The 27,348-nt window shown below is 34.5% G+C and overlaps 1 protein-coding gene across 1 annotated transcript in view; it reads left to right on the top strand.

The window, feature by feature from the left end:
* The window catches only part of LOC131515421 (protein eyes shut homolog), a 319,079-nt gene that overhangs the window by 78,689 nt on the left and 213,042 nt on the right, over positions 1-27,348 (top strand). Inside the window, exons 2-3 of the mRNA XM_058736158.1 lie at positions 9,936-10,133; positions 14,754-14,875. Of these exons, the coding sequence (XP_058592141.1) occupies positions 10,007-10,133; positions 14,754-14,875 (249 nt within the window). The 5' untranslated portion in view covers positions 9,936-10,006. The remainder of the gene's footprint in view (positions 1-9,935; positions 10,134-14,753; positions 14,876-27,348) is intronic.

The raw sequence follows: 27,348 nt of genomic DNA, 5'->3' as shown, positions 1-27,348 counted from the left end.
TTTAAGCGACCTCCCCAATAATATTCAATGATGTGTCCCGAGCTTGCCTGTTCTTCATTAAACTGAGACTCAGCATCTTGAAGTTTGTACACGGGATGAAAATATACAGTACTAAAAATGTAATTTTGCAAACAAGCAACTTCCTTTTATATTTTATCTCAACATACCATTGAAGGTACTACTGCTGCTGCAGATATAAAATAAGCTTGACTATTAAAGGTACTGTCATTGTCGATATAAGGTTGTTGGTTATTCCCAGGTTAAATGTCAACTTCTTTTGTGTTCAATAATCTGTGTTTTGTAGGGTTTCTCCTTTTGGGATTTTTTTTTCCACTTCAGTGTGACATCTGGTTTAAAGGTGGTTTATGTAATATCATGGCTTAGAGGAAATTGTTTCATTTGTGTGTTGTACCTGAGTTTTCTCTGGCTTCTATTGAAGTTTCTCATAGTGCTTGATCTGTTTGCCCTTTTCTGCCATTGTACCACCCTCTGCTGAGAGACCAAGATTGATGTAAATTGTGGTCCATTCGCTTTCCTTGTTCATTGTAAGATCATTCTCTCATTCTCTCAAGCTCACCTCACCACCCTGCACTTCAGGGATTCCCTTTAGCTTTCACTGCTGCTAAATTTACCATGGCTATCAAGATCAGTGGTTCAGCCCTTCAGACCTTTGCTAAAAAATCATTTCACCCATGCCTACAGAAAGCCACATACCAGGGTCATAATGGACTACAATGAACAATTACATGCCAACAGATTGGATAACTTAGAAGAAATGGATAAATTTCTAGAAACACATAACCTACCAAGACTGGATCATAAAGAAATAGAACATTGAATAAACCAATGAATAAAGAGAATGAACTAGTAATCAAAAAACTCCCACCAAAGGAAAGCCCAGGACTAGAGGCTTTCATGGTGAATTTTACTGAGGGTTGAAAGAAGAGTCTTTCTCAAACTCTTCCAAAAAAAAAAAAAAAAAAAAAAAAAAAAGAAGGAAGCACTCCTAAACCTGTTTTAAAAGGCAAGTATTACCCTGATATGAATGTCAGATAAGGACACTACAAGAAAATAAAATTATAAGCAAATATCCCTGATCAGTTGAATTCTTAATTGTATATGGTATCTGTTCTTCCCTTAATCAATTAATTAATGAATTGACCTAATGGTGACCAACCAAAGTTTAACAGGAATAGCAGTTAATATATTAAAAAGATATTACCCTTTTATATTTCAGTAGCTTTATTGACATATAATTCATATATCATAAACTTCACAAGTTTATGTAATTCAGTAGATTTTAGCATATTCACAGATTTGAGCAACCATCATTGCAACCTAAATTAAGAACAGTTCATCACCTTGGGGCACCTGGGTGACTCAGTCAGTTAAGTGACTGACTTTGGCTCAGGTCATGATCTCACAGTTCATGGGTTCAAGCCTGCGTCGGGCTCTGTGATGACAGCTCAGAGGATGGAGCCTGCTTCAGAATCCGTGTCTCCCTTTCTCTCTGCCCCTCCCCTGCCCCTGCTTTCTCTCTCAAGAATAAATAAAACATTTAAAAAAAGAACATTACATCATATCTAAAAGAAACTCTACCCATTAGCAGTCACTCTTCATCTCTCTCCCCAACCCTAGGCAGCCACCAGTCTATTTTCTTCCTCTGCAGATTTGCCTATTCTAGACATTTAATATAAATGGAATGCGATGTGATCTTTTGTAGCTGGCTTCTTTCACGTAGCATAATTACCAATAACGTAGTATTTCTGACCGTAGTTTTGCTATCTTTAATATGTCTTATATCTTTTTTGTTCTTTTATCTTCAATTATTCTCTTTTTGTATAAAATAAGTATTTACTTTTTTTTTTTAATTGTTAAAATCTTCATTTATTTTTAAGAGAGAGACAGAGTGTGAGTGGGGGAGGGACAGAGAGAGAGGGAGACAGAATCCAAGGCAGGTTCCAGGCTCTGAGCTGTCAGCACAGAGCCCAATGCAGGGCTTGAACTCACAAACTGAAGTCGGATGCTTAACTGACTGAGCCTCCCAGGTGCCCCATAAAATAAATATTTTCTAGTGTATGTTTTTGATTCCTGTCTTCACAGTCTTAACCACACGCTTTATTATGTGGATGACTGAAATTTTTTTGTAAAATGGATGGGACAAAAAAATAACAGGACAAAGGTACTTAAAGTGTGATGAGACTGGATTAAGACCTGATGTTTGTTTCTATTTCTTTAGCAACACAGGTGAAGAAGGGGCACCTTCGTGGCTCAGACTTCAGTTCGGGTCATGATCTCGTGGTTCCCCCCGCCTTGGGCTCTTGTGCTGACAGCTCAGAGCCTGGGGCCTGGTTTGGATTCTATGTCTCCTTCTCTCTCTGCCCCTCCCCTGCTCGCATTCTATCTCTCTCTCTCTCTCTCAAAAATAAATAAACGTTTTAAAAAATTATGAAAAAAAAAAGAAACACAGGTGAAGAAGAAAGCAAAGGTGGAGTTAAGAATAATTAGTTCATGTTTCTATGGGGGTCTGTAGCTCCATAAAGAATTTTATTATAAAAGAGTAAAATATACCTATTTGATAGACATTATTGTCAATGGATTTATCTTAATGTAAAATTTACAGTGTTTTAAAATAAATCTTAATGCAGATATTATTGGGTTAAAAGAATTATATCACCCCTTTCTGCTTTGGTCTCACATTATCTTACATCTTTGCCATTTTTCCAGTTTGTATGCAATTGAGATAATCTAATACAACTTATTTTTTAATTTCCAAAATTGAAAATGATATAATAAAGAAAAGTAAATTTTCTTTTTTGTACCTATATATTTTTTTAAATAAAACTTAAGCTAAGATTGCAAAAAAGTTAAAAAAATTGTAATACATTAAAAAACATTAAAAACATTAATATATTAAAATACATTAAAATGATACATATGTTTTTTTTCTGGTGCTCAATCACACAAGGAATTGTAACTACATGAGGAGATATGTTAGTAAGCTTAACCACAGTAATCATCTCACTATGTATATCAAGTCATCATGTTTTACACCTTAAATATGCAGATCTTCCTCAACTCACAACGGGCTTATGTTATGATAAACCTACTGTAAGTTGAAAATATCATAAGTAAAAAATGCATGTAATACACCTAAGCTAATGAACATCGTAGCTTAGCCAAAGATGCTTTAAAAGTAGTCAGAATAATTATTAATCTTTAGTTGGGCAAATCACCCAAGGCAAGCTTATTTTATGATAAAGTGTTGAATATCTCCTGTAATTTACTAAATACTGTAATGAAAGTGAAAAATAGAATAGTTGTATGGGTACAGAATGGTTGCAAATATATCAATTGTTTATCCTCACCATCATTGGCTGACTGGAAGCTGAGGCTGGCTGCCAATGCTCAGCTTCACAGAAGTGTATCATACTGCATATTGCCACCCCCAGGAAAAGATAAAAATTCAAAATTTAAAGTGCAGTTCTACTGAATGCATATCACTTTGCACCACTGTAAAGTTGGAAAATCATAAATGAAGCCATAGTAAGTCAGGGACCATTTATATATGATTTTTATTTAAGTTTTTTAAATTAGAAATTCTAAAATATAACCAATACTTGTAAAATACATCTATATCATTTGCCACTAATACATGAGGATTATGGGAAGATAAATGAGGAAATTTATGAGAATTATGAGAAAAAATGTGGTTGTTTCCATCGTTCTGTCTCGCTGATCACTAATTTTGAGAATTAATCAAATCTTCAAAAAGTATAATTGTACTTCAAAATATAATTGGGAGCTGTGATTCTGGGCATTTGGGAGACAGAGATAAGATGGAGGTGGAGGAGAAAGAGAGAGGAAGAGAATATCTCCCCAGAAAAATCAGTGCCCAGATTTCATTAGTCTACATGAAATTTCTGATGGTAGATAATTACAGACCTCCCTGGTCATTCACAAGGCACAAAAATATTTATTACCACCTTAATGTTCAGTAAAGACAGACGGTGTCCTATAGTTCTTCTGTTTAGTAAACATTGTTTCTCCTGTGCAATTTGGATAATAGACATATAATGGATTTTAAGAGAATATAAAGAGCACATCTTTAATATTTCAATGTATGCTTCATGAAGAACTACTCTCTTTACTTAATACATATCCCTATAACTCTCTGCAGAGACAAGAGTTTACACTGTCCAGGTTGATCCTTTCAAGTCTTTGTTGCAGATTGTAAAAGTCGGAGGAGTTGATTTCTCTTGTATTTTTGTAGTGGATGCCACCATGCCTTTATTATTGTCATTTACACCTCCTATATGACACCTCCTAACAGAAATGTAACCTAACCTAACCTGTTATTTACTATTTATAACATTTTTTATAAATATCTGAATTCTGCTATCACTGAAGAATTTTTAAGCATTTTTCTTTAAGTTTATCTAAATCGTCATAAAAAATTCAAACCACTAGACTAATATAGACTCATATTATGAGCATGTTTAGCATTTTCACATTTTCATAAACATCTACATCCACTCAAAGCTTCCAAAACAGTATTTTCCTTTGAGTTTAACAATATCATAGAGAACTTGATACTAAAAGTGATTCATACACTTGAAAGTAGCATACTAATTTGATTGATGCAAATTTCAATTAGAGGAAAAATAGTTCAGTTAAACATACATTTCTACCACCAGTACAACTTCAGTTGGAACATAAGCATTTGGGATTTTGTAAATTGATGACACAGTTGTAAAAGGAAACTAATGAAAATAGGTTTTTAATTTTTCCCACCAACTATGTATGCAAATAAAATGCATATTACCATGGCTTCTCCATTTTAAATTGTGTCAACAAAATACAGTTTTCAGCAAAATAAAACCTCAGGTAAAATATAAACATTATGCATACATTTTTAAGTACAACTTGGAAATGCAATGTAATTCTTACTGTGAACAGGCTTAGTATACTTCATTACCACTTTTTAAGGAAGGATTTTAATGACCTCTTAATGCACATAGGTCCAAATCCTATGGACCGAAAAGCATTGTATGATCTTGTCCCAAACTGAGAGATATTATTTAAAATTTGTGAATTTCATTTAACTCATCCCCACCTTTGTAAGATATTAACATCATTTTTTGAAAATTCCAGTGTAGTTAACACACAGTGTTACATTAGTTTCAGATGTGCAATAGAGTGATTCAACAATTCTGTACATTACTCAGTGTTCATCATAAGTGTCCTTTTAATCCCCATCACCTATTTCACGCATCCTCCCCGACCACCTCCTTTTTGGTAACCATCAGTTTGTTTTCTATAGTTAAGTGTCTCTTTTTTGGTTTATCTCTTTTTGTCTTTGTTCATTTCTTTCATTTCTTAAATTCCACATATGAGTGAAATCATATGGTATTCGTCTTTCTCTGAGTGACCTGTTTCACTTAACATTATACTTTCTAAATCCATTCATATTGTTGCAAATGGCAAGATTTCATGTTTTTTATGTTTTATGGCTGAGTAGTAATATTCATATATATATATATATATATATATATATATATATATATTAAAATCTGGGATTCTGGGATTGTGAGTAACTTGTTTATTTCTAATAAATTTTAACTTGATAAATGAGCAATGTCTTGCAATATGGGTAGTACGTGACGTTGAGTGTCACATGATCACAACTGAGCCAATGGTTCTTTCTCTCTCTTGCTGCAGGATTGTGGGGATCATCTCCCATGCTCAGAAGCTCAGTCTCAGGCTGTGGTGTTTGGCAGAAATAGAACATAGGAAGGTGCCCAGAATTGACACTAGTGGATTTTTTGTCACTTCAAAGCACCTATGGATAGTCCTTTGCTTTTCCATATAAAAGAAAGCTTAGGAATGCTTTGCTTCATTCTAGGTCAGGCTGCCTGCAGATATAGACCCTTTCCTCTGCTACTGTATTGTCAGTTACATTAAATACAGTGTATGACAAGAGTTTATTAATACTGTACTGTAGTCAGCATCAGTGCAAGTGTATACAATGGCCCCCATTAAGAAAAAGGATGAAAAGAAAGGCGATAAGAAGGAGATGATTATGGTGGAATTTAAGAAGGAAATCATCGAGAGGTACTAACAAAGTATGGGAGTGGCCGAAATTGCAAGATTTGATAAGAAGTCTACATCTGCACCTCATCTGCAGAGGAGAAGGAGAAAAAGGCTGAGGAATTCCTTATTTCAAATGAGGTTAGGGAGATGTGTAAAATATGGAAAAGAGTGCAAACTTTTGTATAAATGCACCACCCGAATAAGGCTGTAGCAGTGCAAGTGATGAATGTGTTTAGTGACAACACAATGTCCCATTTCCACAAAATCCTCAAAAGGAGGCAAAAGCAAGTGTCATTGGATAGGTTCTTTGTTAAAGTTGCATGAATAGAAAAAAGATTCCATTGAGCCAATAGATAGCACTGATTCCTGTAGTGTTTTGCATTCTTTGTGTACCTATTGGTAGTGAAATTACTAGATCATGGTAATTGTATTTTTAATTTTAGAGGAATATCTAAATTGTTTTCTACAGTGGCTGCACCAGTTTGCATTTTCACCAACAGTGCACAAGGATTCCTTTTTCTCCACATCCTTGCCAACCTTGTTTCTTGTGGGGTTTTTTGTTTGTTTGTTTGTTTGTTTTTGTTCTGTTTTTTTTTTTTACTCATTCTGAGAGGTGTGGAGTGTTTTCTCATTATGGTTTTGATTTACATTTCCCTCATGATTAGTGATATTGAGCATCTTTTAATGTGTCTCTTGGCCATCTGTATGCCTTCTTTGGAGAAACATCTGTTTATGTCTTTGGTCCATGTTTTAATTGGATTGGATACTAACCTTTTATCAGATATGTCATTAGCAAATATCTCCTCCTATTCTGTAGGTTGTCTTTTAGTTTTGTTAACTGTTTCCTTTGCTGTGCAGAAGTTTTTTATTTTGAGGTAGTCCTAATAGTTTATATTTGCTTTTGTTTCCCTTGCCTCAGAAAACATATCTAGAAAAATGTTGCTACAGTTGATGTCAGAGAAATTACTGCCTGCACTTTCTCATAGGATTTTTATGGTTTCAAGTCTCACATTTAGGTCTTCAGTACATTTTGTGTGTATTTTTCTGTATGGTATAAGAAAGTGGTCCAGCCTCATTCTTTTGCATGTAGCTGTCCAGTTTTCCCAACATCATTTGTCGAAGAGACTGTCTTTTAACATTGGATATTCTTTCCTTATTTGTCAAAAATTATTTGACCATATAATTTTGGGTTTATTTCTGGGTTTTCTATTCTGTTTCCTGGATCTATGTGTTTATTTTAGTTCCAGGACCATACTGTTTTGCTTACTTTAGTTTTGTAGTATATCTTGAAATCTGGAATTGTGATACCTCCAGTTTTATTCTTTTTCAAGATTTCTTGGGCTATTTGGTTTTTTTTTTTTTCTGGTTCCATACAAATTTTTGTATTATTTGTTGTAGTTCTGTGAAAAATGCCGTTGGTATTTGGATATGGACCACATTAAATGTGTAGATTGCTTTGGGTAGTACAGACATTTTAGCAATATGTGTTCTCCCAGCCCAAGAGCATGTGATATCTTTCATTTTTATGTGTTTCAACTTCAATTTCTTTCATCAATGTTTTATAGTTTTCAGAATACATCTCTTTCCTTGATTAAGTTTATTTGTAGGAATTTTATAATTTCTGCTGTCCTTGTAAATGAGATTGTTTTCTTAATTTCCTCTCCCTTCCAGGTAATCGGAATGCCTTTCACTTCTTTTAAAGTCACACCTTATTTTGTCAGAGCTTCCCAAGATAATCTTTCTTTTCATTGACTCAAAGTCATCTGATCAGGTGACTTTAATTATTTCCACAAATCCTTTCTGCAGTATAATGTAATATAATCATGGGAGTGATATTTTATTACATTCTCAAATCTCACCCATACTCAAAAGGAGAGGATTCTACAGGTCATGTACCCTGGGGGTGGGGATTATGGAGGGCATATTAGAATTCCTCCTGCTATGGTGATTCTTTAACATGAGAAATTGACCACATTTACCACTTATTGTACTGCATTGATTTACTTGCTTATATGAGCCTTCATTGTTTATAACCCCAACTTCTACCTCATTGTTCATCACCTAGTAGGGGTTCATTAAGTATTTATATAGTGAATTAATAATATACAAATCATAGTATTCATGGTGCAGTATTCAAGGTACAGTGAACATAGTATTCAAGGTACAGTGAACCCCTGAGTATTCTGTAAAAGAGAATATCATGAGTGATTTCTCAAATATGAGTATAAATTACTGTTCAGCAATCTAATGGATTATATGTATGCAACTATTTATGAAAGAGACAAGCTAAATTAACTTCTCATGAGCAAAGCAAAACACCTATTCTCACAATTAAATATTTAGAAGTGGGTAATTAGAAAGAAGGGTATGCATGAGAACTTTTTGTTAAGGATAATTCATTGTTTTATGTGTTTCTGGTGAATGTTGTTCAATGTCATTTCTCTTATTTTGCAAAGAAAATACTTTCATTATGATAAAATAGTATCTAGGAATGCACCATTTGCAATATACTTCAATTTCTTAATGTTTTAAGGAGAAGGAACAGGTCTTGTTCCTATTTGAATTCTCCACACTATACGATAGCTCTTGAAAAAATAAAACCACATAATAGATGTTTTAATTTAAGGAACTACTTATTTTTATGCTCTTTGGAAGTAGTTTTTATTTTTACTTCTTTCACTGTATTTGGAACTTGAAGCATTGTGTGTTCAACTTAGTACAGTTTCTTTTGCTCTTATTTTATGGGCACTAACTATATTAAGTCTTTCACTATTATACATTGCTGATATCTTCAGCAGTTGCTAGGTTGTCTTACCTTTTTTCTTGTTATCAAGAAAAAAAGTTGGGAGAACCATAGGCATCCTGAGGCTTTAGAATTTCTCCAACTACCACTGTAGTTCAAAAACTTTGAAAGCTTTCTCTCTTATCCCAGTTCATTTTATCATCCCTTCATCCCTATAGTTGTGAAGTTACTAAGAAAATCTGAGCAGTTAAAGGACTTATGGTTGCTGGATATGTTCTTCTCTCAGGTATTCAGCAAGGCACTTTTAGAAGCCTTAGAAGTATACATATGTTCTACATGTTTGGTGAATGAATGCTATTATTTAAAAACTTGCCAAATAGTTAATATACAAATATTTTTACTATGTCTGGAAAACTGACACCTGAATAATGATTTTGCTTTGTTGAACAACTTAATGCTGTTTATGCTTCATTTTTGAATTACTTTGGGTCAGCCATCTTACTTATATCTCCAAATACTTCTGCATATTTTACCCAATGACAATTGCTTCATGTAGATACATTCTCTGAGTAAAATTTAAAACTTAGTTTCAGGGCTGAGGTGTTACTCAAGATTAAAGCCTTATCAAAATGTTCTTTTTTCATTGTTTACTTATTTTGAGTATAGCAACAAATCTATCAAGAAAAGCTTATAGTGATAGCAATCTCCAGGGTACAAAAAACAAAACAAAACAAACCACAGGGAGCATCAAATAATCAATAATGTACTTTTTTAATTGCAATGTCTTCAGAGAACATTGTTGAACAAGAGGTATGAAGTATGAAGAAACAAAATGGGGTTTTAAAAAATGCTGTCACTTAACATTGCTGCCTGCTGGTACTTTGTTAGATGAAGCATAGAAATCATAAATAACATTTCTTTCTTAAATTGTAATGTAGAGAGAGAGAGAGAATCACAATGATAATATCGAAGAGAATTATGAATCTTTGCCTAGAGACTAAGTTGAATGCATTTATGCAGACAAATGCCAAGCAACTGACAGCAGTCAGGGGGATTTGTTCATTAAGTAAACACTGACACTCTGATTCTTTCCTTTCAGGTTCTTCTTGTGATTTGGAGCCTTGTGAGGCTAGTAATCCTTGTGAGAATGGAGCTGCGTGTGGAGAGACAATGAATCTGGAAATGTCTTCTCTTGGGTACCAGTGTCCATGTGGGAAAGGCTTTGCAGGTCCACACTGTGAGATCAATGTCAATGAGTGCAGTTCCAGCCCTTGCCTGCACGGTTATTGCTATGACAGTGAGTTCACTCAGCCGCAGCAATTCCTGTAGAGTAGTCCAACTTAGAATCTGACATAGTAATGAAATAACTCAGTATGCAACCTTGATTATTTACTGACTTTATCCTGCCCTGAATATCAAAGCCAACCCCGTTATTTTCACAAAACACCCCCACATCTGATGAATCATTTATATTTTTATAAGTCATAATGGTAGCAAATGAGAAAATGTAATGAGATGTGGCTTCTATGTTCTAATGTTAGAATTAGCCTTTCTTTCCTTTATTTTTAATGGTAGGTTTTTAAGAGTGTTTATTTGTAGGTAGGGGAAGCACTATTTTCAGTGACTTAAAACAAATCATTATTTTATCCCATCTATTACACACACACACACACACACACACACACACACACACACACATTTCCTCCCACCAGAATATGTATTCCTTTAAATTTACAGAGGAAAAAGAAGATGATAGGAAGAACAGGAAAAATCAGAGGTATGAAGGGGAGAAAGAAAAACAAATATTGGGTATTATAACATGGATTTTGGGGCACCTGGGGTGGCTCAGTCAGTTAAGCAGCTGTTGATTTCAGCTCAGGTCATGATCCCAGTGTTTGTGAGTTTGAACCCCGAATCGGGCTATGTGCTGACAGCAGTGAACCTAATTTGGGTCCTCTGTCTTCCTCTTTCTGTACGCCCCCTCCGTTTCTCTCAAAAATAAATAAACATAACATTTTTCAAAACATAGATTTAGCCATGGAAGAACCTGCCTAAGATGGATAATTTTTATGGAGACACAGGCAAAATGGCACAAAATAGCTCTGTGAAATGGATGTGGCTAAGGGGCATTAAGAGGAAAGAAAGAGCTAGAAGGATGTTGACAAAAAGCTGTCCATCTTATTTTGTTTTATTTTACCTCTTTAAAATATATTTTTATGTGATCCCTCAGTAAATGGATAATGTAATCAAGGAAAAAACACATTTTAATAGAAAGTCATTTTATTTTGAAATGGTATAATTTACTGAATTATGAATTAATTTTCTTTAAAGCAATGCTTTGCAAATGTATGACATGAAGGAATATGACTCACTTTTTTTCAAATTAAGTGAGGCAGCCCAAGTTTAAAACAACAGGTAGTAGTGGGGCCCTTGCAAACTGGAATATCTATGTAGATATTAATGTAGAATTAACTCTTCTAACACGTATGGAAGCTAAGGAAGATACATTTTGGGGCTGTGGGCCACCTATTTGCTACTCCTGATTTGAACCGACGTTACCATCATTTTTCTCTTTTCTTTTTTTTTCTTCTTTCAGATTTTGTCACTTTAAAAATTGTATTTTTAAGAATACAAAAAATACTGGGTTGCTCAGTCGGTTGGGTGTCCGACTTCGGCTCAGGTCATGATCTCACAGCTTGTGAGTTCAAGCCCCGCGTGGGGCTCTGTGTTGACAGCTCAGAGCCTGGAGCCTGCTTCCGATTCTGTGTCTCCCTCTCTCTCTGCCCCTCCCCCACTCACACTCTGTCTTTCTGTCTCTCTCTCTCTCTCAAAAATAAATAAACATTAAAATTTTTTAAAAGAATATAAAAAATTGTATTTTCAAATTACCTTGAAATAAATCACTATTGGGGCGCCTGGGTGGCTCAGTCGGTTGAGCGTCCGACTTCGGCTCAGGTCACGATCTCGCGGTGTGTGAGTTCGAGCCCCGCGTCAGGCTCTGTGCTGACTGCTCAGAGCCTGGAGCCTGTTTCAGATTCTGTGTCTCCCTCTCTCTCTGACCCTCCCCCATTCATGCTCTCTCTCTGTCTCAGACATGAATAAATGTTAAAAAAAAAAAAAAAAAAGAAAAGAAAGAAATCGCTATTATCATATTTCTGACCTCAGGCCCATAGGTATTTGGGGATGCTGGGAATGACTTTTCAATTTCCGATGTTCACTACAAAATAGATGGTATGCCTCAGAGAGTGGTTAGCAACATTTTTAGATCTAGGTAGCCCTAGGATAACGGTTATATATGGTTATATATAGGGCGGTTCTGATATATTCCAAGTGACCTATATTTATAATATTCATATGATTTTTGTAAGTTGTGGTGAGCATCAGCTATTGTATGGAAGTGTTGAATCACACTGTTGTGCACCTGCAACTAATATCACACTGTATGTTAACTATATGGAATTTAAAAACTTAAAAAAATAATAATAATAAAAAATAAAAAAGGTCTAAAATATTTTAACTCATAATTCCTTATACAATAACAAAATATACTTTCAAATATGCTACTTATAATACAGTGCTACCTATTAAAATTTTGGAGGTCATATTTAATGTATTATGGAAAATGTAAACTTTGGATACCTGATATATTAATCTGTTTCATAATAGAATGATCCATAGTATAATTTGAGATTTAACTACCAGAGAACCAAAACATTTATTAAAAATTAGATTATACATGTTAATAGCTATCAGCTTAATTCTAAGACATTATATTCTTAACATTTTCTCAAAAATAAAATAATTTGGTAAGCCAAAATTCCTGATTCAGTATTTATTACATGACTGTATGTGAGAAATAATTATTAAAATGTAAATATGCAATTTTAACTTTCAAACGTGTTTATTCACCATATTGGCAATACATTATTAAAATATCTCTGTATTTTCACCATGAAGTTTTGTCATATCGAAGCTTTGATTCAGTACAACTAATATATGATGTTTGGTGTATATTTAAATATTTTTAAGTATAAAAATACATCCAGAATCATACAGGGCTTATCTGATGAAAATTTCAATTCAAATCAAGAGTGTGGAATAGTTATAAAGAAGAACTAATAAAAACAGTGACTGTATTTTCTGGTAAAAACAATAAAACCAAACCAGGTAATATTCTTAAAAAGTATTTCCTAATAAAATGTTGATAAGTTACCACATAGCCCATAGTTAACAAATTAGATGTGGGGGAAAAAAACATTTTTTTGTTTCTTTGGTTTAAATTTTAAACAATTATGTATGCACATTTATTTATTTCCCCTGTAGTATCCAATTGAATTCCCTAAGCTCTCATGTGCTTCTTTTCTTAGCTTCTTAGCCCAGAATAGTCAACATTCAGAAAGCGTATTTCTTGATAATAAAAGCAAACTTTATTTCCTAACACTAATCTCTTTCAGACAGAGATTTGCTAATTTAAATGTCTCTATTGTTGTTGTTTTTCTTTTAAAATAATTCATCAATCTGCATAGAGAATATTTCTATCTACACAGAAAGTTAGTTTGACTCTGGTTTTTTGTCACTTGCCAATTTGCATCAGTATCCAGACTTGAATTTATAATCATTAACACTTTTAAATACCATTATGATTGATGATACTTTATAATGTCTTAATTACATATAACATTTAATTTTAATTTGTTAACATATATAATGCCATCTATAATATATAAGGAAGCATAACTGATCTCATCTTTCTCATTAATTTATTTACAACTCTACTTGTATATTTATTAATTATTTTGATTCAGTGAGATGTTAAAAATTAGAATGCTATGTTACATGAAAAGTAAAATAAAATCCTCTCCAGAGGGCTGCCATTCTTGTGTCTCCCTTGTCTCTTCTTGACAGCTGTGGACTGATTTTCTTTAAAGGCCCAGGTACAAGTGCTGTACAAAAGCATGGCTGCAGAAGTCTAGAAGCCAGCTAACTACCACACAATGTCTTGAAAATGCTGTTGCCACCCAGGACCTCAACACTTAATGAAAGCAATAGCAGATACATGCACAGAGGCAGAGTGGCAGTGTAGATTACACGCTAAGTCTCAGGAATAATGAAGAACCCAGGGACTGACTAAAAGCAGCCATAAATCCTTGCCTGCTCTATCTGCAATTCATACTGTCACCACTTCCTTGAGATGCTTCCGAGACCGTCCTTTTTCTATCATTAATGATAAAATAGAGGACGGATTCTGATTATTACTTTTAAAAGATCATGATGAAATGTGAAAGCTCTTTTTAACTAAGGCTTAAGTGGTTGAATATCAACTTTCAGACATACCCACTTTAATGTAACCTGTCACACACAAACACACACACACACACACACACACAAACTTTAACAACCAGTTAACTTCTTGTGTATTAAACCTAAAACAGTCCAGGAAAAGTTAATTGATGCAAAAGTAGCCTATTTATCATAGGTATTGTTTACTGATGAGACAGAGAGACAGAGAGAAGGGAGAAGAAGAAGAAGAAGAAGAAGAAGAAGAAGAAGAAGAAGACGACGACAACGACGATGACGACGAAAGCAGAGGAGGAGAAGGAGAAGGGGAGAAGGAGGAGGAGGAGGAAGAGGAAGAGGAGGAGGAGAAGGAAGAAAGAAGAAGAAAATTGGATATTTTCATTGTTGCTTTGCGAACTTATCAAATGTTTATTGTGATGGTTCTAATTTCAAATTAAAGTTTTAAGCTAAATAGAACTGAGCAAAAGTTATTTAGAAAATATTGTAGAGAGCTGTGAATTCACATTTTCTTTGGTTAAAAGTGAAATGTATTTAGTTTAATACAACATTCTTTAGAATGGTTAGCATTACCCATACCATTATTAAAGACATATTATTTTCTCTTCTCTCTTGTTCTCAGTGGTTAATGGCTTCTCCTGCTTATGCAAACCGGGTTTTGCTGGCCTGAGATGTGAACAGGACATTGATGACTGCATCTTGAATCCCTGTGAGCACAATTCTACCTGCAAAGATCTGCATCTCGTTAGTATCCATGAATATTATTAATGTACCTTAATGTGGGCAGCATAAATTAACCCATACAAATATATTTAGCATTTGTCTATATGTCATGTTGAGATATACATATATATGTATACATATATATGCTGATTAAGATTAGAAAAAAGAAATTCAAGCAATATTATTTTAACTTAATAGTAATAAAAAGGTGTTCTATCCACTCCTATGTATAGTTGATGTAAATATTATAAAGCAACAGTTTCATTCTTTGGATTTACAATTCTTAGTAATACTGAATTTCTGTTAAATTTCAGAATTATTCTAAAAATGATGTTAGTCTTATATGTACCTACTTTTATATAATTCAAGGTATTTTATATATTTCATTGACATTTATAATCTTAAATTTGATATTGCTTTCTATCTTGTGTTGTATACTTCCATCAACTCCTTCATTCATCTGTGTTGGTGCTGTCCCTTCAGTACATATCCATTTGTCATCACCTTTGTCATAAGCATGTGCCATTCTGCCTTAAACGGACTGTGACACAGTTGGCAAATCAATGGGATCCCTTCAGGCTGCTCATTTATCAGAAAGCCTGACATAAAAAATATCTACTCAAGGTGGCTTCACTGACTGGCTTCAGGAAATAAATGACATACAACACAGGTTAATGCTTCAATACTAGTACAGGCTTATAGTTTATCCTTTAGCAACAAAGCTGATTTTCACAAAGGACTACCATAGTTGAAGTTAGAAGAAAATGCTTTGAAAGACAGACTCATTTTCATTGATGTATTTTGACTATCAGTGTACTGACATTGTTTATTTTTACAATGAAAGGATAATTTGTGGCAAGTGGTTTCTTTCCCATAAGGAAGGCAGACATCTAAATGGAGAGTTATAATTAATGTTTAGATGGCCATGACCAGAAACGGATGGTGTATCAGATACCTAGATACCATTTAAGTATATATTAAGTATATGGCCCTGTTGCTTTGTCTTTGTTCCTATCAGATGCTTTGTCTTAGTCATAGTAATTCCATCCCACTTTGGGGGAATCCTGAAACAGTGGGCCCTGTGACTCTATGCTGGTCTCTAAGATAAGAGTGGCATTCTGTCTGAGAAAAGGCTTCCTTACCTGTGTATAGGATGTTAAGTAAAAGGTAGGTGTGACCTCTTCAAGCCCTCTAACATCTAGATTTTTTTAAAATGTTTATTTATATATTTATTTTGAGAAAGAAAGTATGTGCAAACAGGGGAGGGGCAGAGAGAAAGGGAGAGAGAGAATCCCAAGCAGGTCAATGTTCAGCTCAGAGCCCCACGTGGGTCTCGATCTCACGACCATGAGATCATGACCTGAGCTGAAATCAAGATTTGGATGCTTAACCAACTGAGCCACCCAGGCACCCCATAACATCTAGATTTTATACTTGTAATTATTGTTGCCCTTTTGAGAGCCCATGGAAGAGAATAGGGTCTCCCAAATGATGAGTGACCATGAAGGTGGCAGAGCTGAAAGACATAAGAAACCTGGTGCTTGATCAGTTGTTGAATTCCTGACTGAAATCCCTTGGATTTAATAATGTGAGATCACTTATGGATTATTTTTTAATATGGCTTGAGTCAGAGTTTGTTTGTTTGTTTGTTTGTTTGTTTGTTTGTTTGTTTTTACTTGCAGGTAAGTCATTTAATTTCCATAGCAGTTAAACTTTATTTTAGGCTAGGATTTAAGCAATAACTTCAGCAATAATAGAAGTTTATTCTAGTAGAAAGAACTTCATACCCATAACTATGAGACTCCAGTTCTAGACCTAACTTTGCCACAGCTTACCTGTCTGATACTAAGCCAATCATTTGACAGAGGGACTGCAGCTTTAGAAACTATCATATCAAAGAATAGAACTTCCAAGTACAGTATTTCTCTCATTCATTTTATAAATTGCCAGTTAGTAGCTATTCAAACTAACTCTAGATTTGTATTAGTTTAAAGTCTTAATACCTACTTCCAGAAATTGTTATAATCAGAATAAAGAAAAATAAGAATTTTTAAAAAGTGGGACTCACAGAAACAGTGAGTAGAATGGTTAACAGCAGCTGGCGGTTGGGGGGAAAAGGGAGACGCTGGTCAAAGGGCATAAGCCATCAGTTTTAAAAAGATCTGATATACAGCATGATAACTATAGTTAGTACTGTATGGCGTACTTGATCTGCTAAGAGAGTATATATAAAGCGTACTCACCAACACCACCACGCACACACACACACACACACACACACACACACACACACAGTGACTATGTGGCATGAAGGATGTGTTAATTAACCTTACTGTAGTAAGCATTTCACAATGTGTACATATATTATGTCATTAGGTGTCAAGGACACTGTTCTCAGGCAGAATATTCCAATGCTCAGAGGTTATCTTCCAGGACCCAGTTAAAAGGTCAGTCTTTCCTTTGAGTTCAAGTCTGCCAAGTTAACTATTACACCAATATTATATTAAATATTGGATTTTTGTGTAGGATAAATACTATATAATTAAAAAGTAATACATTATATATTATAATAATAAATAGGAAAAAAAGCAGAAAGAGCTAAAAACTCATAATTTTTAAATAAAGCCTGGCTAAAAAAATATAATAATAATTGAAATAAAGCAAGGTCCAGGGGCACCTTGGTGGCTCAGTTGGTTGAGCGCCCAACTCAATTTCAGCTCAGGTTGTGATCTCATAGTTGTGGGATGGAATCCCCTGTGTGGGGCTTGGTGCTAGGCGTGGAGCCTGCTTGGGCTTCTCTCTCTTCCTCTTCCTGTGTCCCTCCCCTGCTCAGGCTCTTCTTGTTCTCTCTCTCTCTTTCTCAATCAATCAAAAAAAAAAAAAAAGAAGAAGAAGAAGAAAAAGTCCAATTTGAGATTCATATTTGCTATCTTTCACCAACATATTGGAAAAAGACAAACCATGAAATGCTGAAGGCTTTGGAGTGTAAAAGAAAAAGAAAACCATGGAGGGTGATGTTTCTGTAAAATATTTAATAATTATGATAAACAGAAAGATGACTTTATTCAACCTATAAGGCACTTACATTTGGCTGTAAGAGTCATCAGCCTGTTTTTGTTTGTTTGTTTGTTTTTGTTTTGTTTTGTTTTGTTTTGTTTTTATGAGCAGACCTTTCCAAACCCACCCAGGCAATGCCACTGACATTAGGCTTGCTTCTTCTTTGAATTTGGTATGGGTGTAGCTTTAAATTAGCATGTTTACATTTGGAGCATTTCTTTACGATTATATGTAGCATCATGACTACGAGTTTAGATAAAAAGCAGAAAATCAGAAGACTTTGAAACCAGGATGAGAAGTATTTTGTAACAATGAGCCAGTTTTCTTCTTTCCCTTCTTTATGGTTCAGTAAACCTAAAAAATCAATGAGAGAAAAAAGAAAACATTTAAATGCTCAACACATAATAAGACACAAATGTTAAGAATGGGTAGAATAGGATTTATTTTCTCATGTAACTTTCTTAGTTATATTTGAGAATAAGTATTTCTTTGTGGTTATTTAAATATGTATGATCAAATTATTCAAGTATTTTCCCCTCTCATTTTACTTTCATTTTCCTCTGTATCTTAACATGAATAATGAATGCTTAATTTTGATTACAGTGAAGAAGCAAAACTAGTGCAGTAGAACAAACCTGGAAAGGACAAAGTTTTTATTCATATGCAACTATGTTAAAATTTACACATAGTATATATGCTAGTATACTACAGATATACGTTTTTTGCCAAACACTCCAGTGCAAAATCCAAACTGAATTTATGTGTTTTCTAGTGAAAAATAAAACTGCCTTTACCTTCACCACCATATGTTTGAAAAATCCACATTTGTCATTTGAAATTGCCTATCTCCTCCCTTTGGGATTGGAGAGTAAACACAGAGGATCATGAGGGAGTAACTTCTGCCCCTTAGTTCATCTTGGCTGCTACTGACATGCCCATTTTGTCATCCCCATGCTCCTTTCAAATATGAGTTAATCTGCCAAATGATTCCAATCCTTTCATACCAGATTTGGCTCCCAGGACCTTCTCTGCATCCCTCAAGGGCATGGTGCTTAGCTAATTAGTAGTCAGGTCCCAGTTGTCCCTTAAACATATCCAATGGGAACCAGTAAAACCTCTGGTTCTGCTCTCTCTCTAGGATTACAAACCCTCCATCAGTGTGGAATCCGTCCAACCGTTCTCTGGCCAAATACAAAACCCTTTATTTCTTTCATGCCCTCCCTCTCCATAAAGATTTGCTTAATCTCACTTAATGGAGAGTAACAGAGACTCTGACCTAGTGTCAGAGCTTGGGAGCTCTAGAATTTTTCAAACACACCAAACTGCCTAATACTTCTTGATGGAGAATAAAAAATCATTTTTGTGGCCAAAGAAGAAAGTGACAATTTTATTCTCAATAACTTCTGTTATAAAGGAAGATGAAAAAATTTATCAATTCTCAAATGTTTTAGCTCTTATGTTTAATCTCTACTATGGCTGTGTTGTATATTAGTATTGCTTTTAAGTTGTGGGTCCTGTAGAATGTTATTTGAAATAGTAAACCTCCAAAAAAGAGAATTTTTATTATTCATTTTTCAAAAGTGATTAGGTTAAATATCTTGTAAGTTTTGAGTAACAAAAGGCTAGAGAGAAGATTTGGAGATTGACAATGATATGGATTTGTTCTATGATTTACTACAAGTCACAACTTATTGGAACCATAAAATGAACTGATAGAATAGTCACTGTCCACTATATTTGGCACTATTTTATTAATTTAAGAACAATGTAGTTTTCCATTTTATTTACATGCCAGAATATACACAGCAAGTACTTATTATTAGACTTTTTAGTTTGATTATCAGTTTCTTCAATAAAATCAAAGAGTTGTACACAATTGCTCTTAACCAGGGGGTTGCCTTTGAAAATACATATGCTTAAAATTCTGATTTAGTAGATGGATCCATCTGGTACCTGGATATCTTATAATTCTTTGTGATTCTGATGTGTACTTATATTTGAGAATCACTGGGCTGGGTATCTAGATGGCATTTTCTAGCTCAAAACGTCTGTGATATCACAAGTGGAGCACAGAAGGTTTTTGTTTCATTTGTACTGACACTCGCAATTTAGCCCCTTAAAAAAGAAATAAACAATGGTTTGAAAAATCGAGAGATTTATCCTCTGAGGTTTTAGCAGCATACTTCATTGTATCTTTTATTTTGTATTCTTCCATCTGTTTTAGTGCTTTTGTTTTTAAGACAAAAAGAATAAATATAATTTTTTCATTCCAATCATTTTGTGAGGGATATAATAATATATTGCTTTCTCTTCTTTTGTAATAACTTAGTGAAGTGACACTTTGTGTATTGACATTTGCTAATCAGAAAACTTATGCATGAAATTATAGTTTTTCATAGAGGGTGGGTATAATGGTTCAAATTGTATTTAAAGTATTAAAAATAATCAATGACTGATTAATTACAGTCACAAAGGTTTATTTAAGTGTTTTGATCCACTTGATTAGTTGCAACATCTTCAGTAGTGAATATTCAGCCAAAAGTTTAATCTAAATCTTGAGACATTAGCTAACAACCAAACACATTGATAAAAGAGGCATTGAAATGATGTAACACAAAATGAAGTCCTTTTGCCATGTCCATTCTAAATAACCTATTTTTGTTTATGTATAATCTGCTTATTTTTTATTACCCAAACCTCTACCTCTCATTATACAAATCCTTACTTTAAGAGTTTATTGAGAATAATTTAACATAACATTTATTATGATGGCTGTCAGCTTTCTATTGTTTCTATAATAGAGTAGATAACAAAATTGTTCTTCTTGTATAATCCAAGACTAATATAAAAATTTAGTTCACTTATTTGATGGCTTGTACAATTCTTTCAATATAGTCTCCTCAATAGTAAATTTTTATCACAGTGAATATGCCTGTCTGAAGTACCCCATTTCTTCCCCTCTAATCTGTTTTGAATCTGTCATGGCCTTGAAATAGATAATCAAGTCTGTTAGGATTATATGCAAAGTAAAAGTAAACAGAACCTGAGAAAATATTTGTTGATCCACCTGAGTAAAGAGATACATGAGATTTAATAACTTTGGACTTGTAAAATCTATTTTGGAAGCTCAGACATATTTTCCCTTCTTCCTTATTCCTTATTCCAAGACTCATTATAGACAAGTGAGATTTACAGATGGTTGAATTTTGAGGTTTAAGAAATCTATCAAGCAGAACTGCATTTCATAAATATTGTGTGAGAACATAACTGATCAGAGAGAGAAATTTTCCATTTTCAGACTCTCTAATAAAAAATGGACAGTTTCCAGAAATAGTCCAGGTAAAAAAATGATTTAGAACTGATCAATAATGTTTGCATTGCCAATATTACCCAAAATGCATCAATAAGTGGGTTTATTTTGAAAGAATTATGAGACAGAGTAAGCTTCAACTTATTTCAATATGAACATTGTATTATACTTTTATATTATTGCTTGTTATCTTTACATAACTATAACTAAGACTCAACTTATAGGCTTCACACTTTATATTGAGAATTTAGTAGATAGTTATAGTCCACAATAATTTCCTTTTTTCCCAAAAATCATCCTTTGCTATTTGGATGTATGCCATTTTTAATTAGTTAAATCTATATAAGACTATTTTTAAAACTATTTTGTCGTGTTTATATATTTTTTCTAAGAAGATAGTAAGAGAAACCCACACATACATACACACATGTGAACAAGTTGACTCAACCATTTATTTTTTTTTTCCAACATTTTTTTTTTTTTTTTTTTTTTTGGGGACAGAGAGAGACAGAGCATGAACGGGGGAGGGGCAGAGAGAGAGGGAGACACAGAATCTGAAACAGGCTCCAGGCTCCGAGCCATCAGCCCAGAGCCTGACGCGGGGCTCGAACTCACGGACCGCGAGATCGTGACCTGGCTGAAGTCGGACGCTTAACCGACTGCGCCACCCAGGCGCCCCTCAACCATTTATTATTAACTGGCAAGAACAATGGTCAGAGGATAGTAAGTCTTTTGTCCCCATCAGTAAAGAACTCCATTAGGTGCTAACCATGTCAGCATAACTCCCCATTCATCTGTGTGGAGTTCATTAGTGGTAGAAATTCCAAGAAATTTTGAATTGGAAATTGGATGTATATTTGTGGAAGCAAGCATATGTGCAAATGTGTATGCATACATGTGTGCACATACACAGAAACGAGAATATGTTGTTGTGCTTTTGGCCTGCCCTCCTAGTTTAAACAGATTTCAAGAGCTTTCTGGAATCGAGCTCTGGAGCCCAGGTCAATTAATATTTGAACTTATCTTGGTTATAATATGTACATATTAATTACAGCTTGCAGATAAGTAGCCTCTTTCTGTAATTGATGAAAGACTTTGGTTTGAAATAATAGAGAGTGGCCTGTGGCATCATCTTGATTATAGTAGGGTTAAATTTTGCAGCATGCCCTTTAAAACCAAAAGGCTGCATGTACAAAAGAGGATGGGATTTTGAGATTGATAGCTTTGCCTTCACTAGATGTGTTGCCTTGAACAAGTCACTTAACCTTTGTAAGCCTCAGTCAGTTCATTTAAATAATGGACATATTAATAGCAACTTTGTTATGGAGATACTAATAGCAGAGTTGTTATGGAGATTAAATGAGGTACTGTCACATATAAAGCACTTTACAAATGTGTACCATGTTTCATGATGATGACGATGATGGTAATGATTTAACTGTTGAGAGAGAGAGAGAGACAGAGAGGTGGGGAAGGAGGAGGAGGAAAGAAGTGAGAGAAATGAAGGGAGGGAAGGAGGAAGAAAGAAAGAGGAGAAAGAAAATAAAGGATAATGAATAAATGAATGAATGATTTGAATGGTGAGGTCTTTATATCTCCTTAACAATTTTTAGATTTTCTCATAGAGTGTGAAACCCATGGAGTTTGTACCCATGCCAAGGTCCCAGAGACTTGGCAGCTGCTGATAGTTTTTGTTTTCATGATCTCAGGCTATTGGGACTCTTGAGCCATCCTTTAGGGCTTGCTGTGAGATCGCTACATTTCTGGTGAAACACTCCGCATCTGATAGGCACAAAGCAAAACACCTTGTCCTGATCCCTCTCTCTTCAGACATCAGGCCTTTAATCTAGTTAGTGTCACTTACATCTTAGTCCCACAGCCTTCCAGGTCAGTTCCCTTGATTTAAGGTACCAGCCTTTGCTGCCCTCTCAGAGTAAGAAAATCTCCCTTCATCAAACTGCTGTGCTTAAAAGAGCGAAACCAAAAAAAAAAAAAAAAAAAAAAAAAAAAGAACAAACTATCCTCTCTACTTAAAAATAATTGAAACAAAAACTCAAAAGAGACCAATGTGATTGACGTGAATATAAATGTGAATGATTATATGAACATATAGGCATAGATATTGGTCTGGAGTGTTATTACTGATCCTGTAACTTTTTTAAATATACAGTCAAGGAATAATGGCTTGTCAGAAAACATAGATACCACTTTTTTTTTTCTGTAGTGTGGTTTGCCTTTCCAGGACTTCTATTATAGTTCATTGGTATATCATAGAACATATATTTTATGAAGAAAAACATAATGCTCATAGAAGTGAAGTAGTTTTCTCATGGTCACACAGTAATGCATAGCAGTTAGGGCAGGTCTGCAGATCACATGCTTCTCTCAAGATTTTCTTCGTGTCCTATATCATGCTGGACCTCTGAAAGTAACAGAGTTTGAGTGCAGTTGTCCATATGACTCACACAACTAGGGAAGATGAGAATCCCAAAAGCAAGTCAGTATTTCAGAGACTCCTCAATAGACTCCAGCAGTCTCCTGTGCTGTTGCTAAAAATACATGCTTATTTTGGACTCACCTCCTGGGGATTCTGATTTAACAAATTGGAAGTAAGGTCTGAGTTTTTAAAATACTCTGCAGAAGATTCACATGCAAAGCCATAATGCATAAATACTGGGCTATCCATGTCCTTTGAACTGCATGGAAAAGGGTATAGCCATGGCAATAGTTATGTTTGTAAGCCTCTTTTTGGAGAACAGAGCACCCAGCTAATGCTAATCTGTACCAGAAGCCTAAAATGGGGAATGTCCTGAGAGGTTTTCAGAGGACAGGTCGATTCAGGAAATGGTGCTATCAACAGGTAATAGGATGCAGCCATTGAGATTAAATTTTAAGTGTCAGCTTCTCATCTGCAGAGTAACTGGGTCTGAGGAGGATTTAGAGCTAGAATTCTAAAAAGTGAATTTATGATTAAGATAGAGTTAGTATGCTAAACATTTCTTTCTCAAATGGGAACTTTTTATGGAAAAAGTGCTATCTTCCGCTAGTTCTGATGCTCTATTTTAGAAGCCCTAGTCATCAAGGAAATGGCTATTAAAGGACATTGGTGTGGAAGGAGCAGACAAACCCATTAAGGGACATTGGTGAGGATTTATTTGAAAGGCTGTTGAACAGAATGGGGTCTTAGGGATTTTTTTTTCCAGAATATACAGTTTTTACTATACATAATGCTTGTTGGGTACTTGGCATTTGAAAGTGTGATGCCAACCGATTACTACCCAGTGAGATTTTCCTCCAAGATTTGGGTGGGAGCTTAAGATAGGAATTTCATCCAAGATACACCATATCTTTAATGTTACAAGCAGCCTGGCATAGGCTGAGAATGGCTATTCACTGGGTCTTGCTTAAGCTTGGCAAATAACCAGAGCTGTAGAGGGAATATTGGTTAGGAAAGATGGAGTTAGTTCATTAGTAGAAATGCAGTAAGAGAAACTTACAATCTAGGTACAATTGCACTGGACCTAAGAGAGGCAGTGAAACACAGGAATGCAAGTCTCTAGGCTTATAAACAGGTTGCTAGAGTATAACTTACTTATGAACTAGAAATATAGTACTGGAAAATAATTTGCAATCTTAAGAAACTAAGCAGCTTTGCTCTGTGGTAGGATACTCAGCCTGGCAAACTCATTCAATGAGAAGCTAATGACTACAGTAACTGAAACAAGCTATAGCTTGAAGAGCTGGGGACTCAGACTACCTGAGAAGTTGGATCAGTTTATCCAACTGCTTAGTACTGATTGTGTGATAGGAAAGGACTTTTATTGTTCCCTCTGTAATTGTGGTTCAGTGCATTTTAGAACTCGGTGTGATATTTATTTTTGGTCAGTGAGAGATTGGCAGAATCAGAAACAGGTTATGGGGCATAAAAAGCACTCCTGGAGTGGGATGGGAAATTAAGGAGGACTCTAGCAATAGGCACTAAGAGAAAACTGAGAGTTGGTGGAAGTGTCATGAGGATATAGGAGTCTGAGAGGCAATATGCAGAAATATATTGCAGATTAATGATTGCTGTCCCACGCACTCAGAGCAGGTATTTATTGCCTTGCAACAGATTTTAGAAGTCCAATTTCCATCCTTCAGATATTAGGAGTATGTCAAGTAAATGACCTCAATTCAGAAATTACCCAAGGTGAAGGCATAAAATTTATTTATGCAAATTAAAGCTTAAATACTAAAACTATTTAGTGAAGATAAGTGTCCTCAATAAATAATTTTAATTTTAAAGAATGACAGTTTTCAGAATTTGACATTTGAGATATCTTATTTTTTTTAATGTTTATTTATTTATTTTTTTAATGTTTATTTTTGAGAGAGAGACAGAGCATGAGCGGGGGAGGGCAGAGAGGGAGACACAGATTCCAAAGCAGGCTCCAGGTTCTGAGCTGTCAGCATAGAGCCTGATGTGGGGCTCAGAACCCATGAACTGCAAGATCAGACCTGAGCCAGTCAGACACTTCACTGACTGAGCCACCTAGGTGCCCCTTTAATGTTTATTTTTGGGAGAGAGAGTGAGAGAGAGTGCGCGCGAGAGAGCGCGCAAGTGGGGCAGGGGCAGAGAGTGAGGGAGACAGGGTACCCGAAGCAGGCTCCACACTGATAGCAGATAACCTGATGCAGGGCTCAAATTCACGAACCATGAGATCACAACCCAAGTCAAAGTTGGACACTTAATCGACTGAGCCACCAAGGTGCCCCTGAGATATCTCATTAAATAAATGTATGTAAGAATGAACCAGTCTTTATACTAGGAAAAGGTTCTTTTTAGATATTGTGGTTTAATCCAGTTATAAGTATATTTTAATAAGCTAAAAATTTACCCCAAATTTCTATTTTAATTAAAAGAAAACTTAACAAGAAAAAAATCATAAAAGTAAGCCCCCCACCTTATTTTACATTATTAAAAACTGTTATACTGATAATCAAACATCAAAAAAAATTCAAAGCTTTGAAACCTTTTTCTAAGAATATGAACCACTTCTCATTTTTCCCAAATGGTACCAATTACTGCACTTAAGCCATCAGGAAGTTTGCTCTTGTGTTCTAGTAGAAAAAGGGAGCAGAACAATCTTCTCTTAAAATTTACCAATCCAACTAGTTTTATCAATGGATTTCTGTCATTTGTCCACCCAGGTTTTTCTTTGATCTTGTGTGTTGGATTGGAATAAATATATCCACAATACAATCAAACTTTGCTCTGATTTTTTAATATGTTTTGGTATTTTGAGACAAACTAGGCATACTTTAAATTTTAAGAATTTTAACTAAACCCAAAGCAATATTTAAAATTGATACTACACAATTCCAAAGGAATGCAATGTGCAAAACTTTTTCAATTTATTACATATTGTCCAAGTGTAATTTGGCTCTGATGGTTTCTAAGTGGAGACCATTGAATGGATAAATATCCCAACACATGAAAATTTAGATTTAAAACCAAACAATAGCTAATGTCATTATGATTTATCTTGTATGTCTGTAAAACATTGAAGGAATCACCTCAAGTATTAGTAAATTAAAAAAAAATATGTGTATATGTACACACATATATGTATCCTTACAACACACATTTTAAAAGATCTTCCTGTAGTTCAAGGCAGAGTCAGGTTAAGATTTTTTAATAAATTACATTTATTTTATATTGCATTTCCGTTATCCTTTCTGTGAATGATTAATATATGTACATAAATTGATGTGATTCAGAAAATATTATGCATCGTATAAAAATGTATACTCTTTTCCTATATGATATGGAGAGTTTTAGAAGAAAAGTAGGTGAAGCATAAAGAATGGAATGAGATTATCTTACTTTGCCTAGAACTACTTATAAAGACTTTTTCTTATTTATAGAGAAATATTATAAAAATATAAAGATTTTGTTTTAATCAAGTTATTAACTTATAATAGAAATTCAAATATACCTTAATTCCATTGTGGGTGGCAAGACTCTTTACTTGCCTAAATTTTGAAAAATATAATAGATTAGAAAAAACTATATGATATGTAGAGAATCTCTCATGAAATAATGACAGATCAAAACTTTGCCTTAGTAAAAAAGGAGGTGATATGA

The sequence above is a fragment of the Neofelis nebulosa genome, chromosome 6 (genome assembly GCF_028018385.1).
Source record: "Neofelis nebulosa isolate mNeoNeb1 chromosome 6, mNeoNeb1.pri, whole genome shotgun sequence".
NCBI classification, from domain to species: Eukaryota; Metazoa; Chordata; class Mammalia; order Carnivora; family Felidae; genus Neofelis; species Neofelis nebulosa.
The sequence above is the reverse complement of the archived record's forward strand: the minus strand, read 5'-3'. Positions and strand labels throughout refer to the sequence as shown.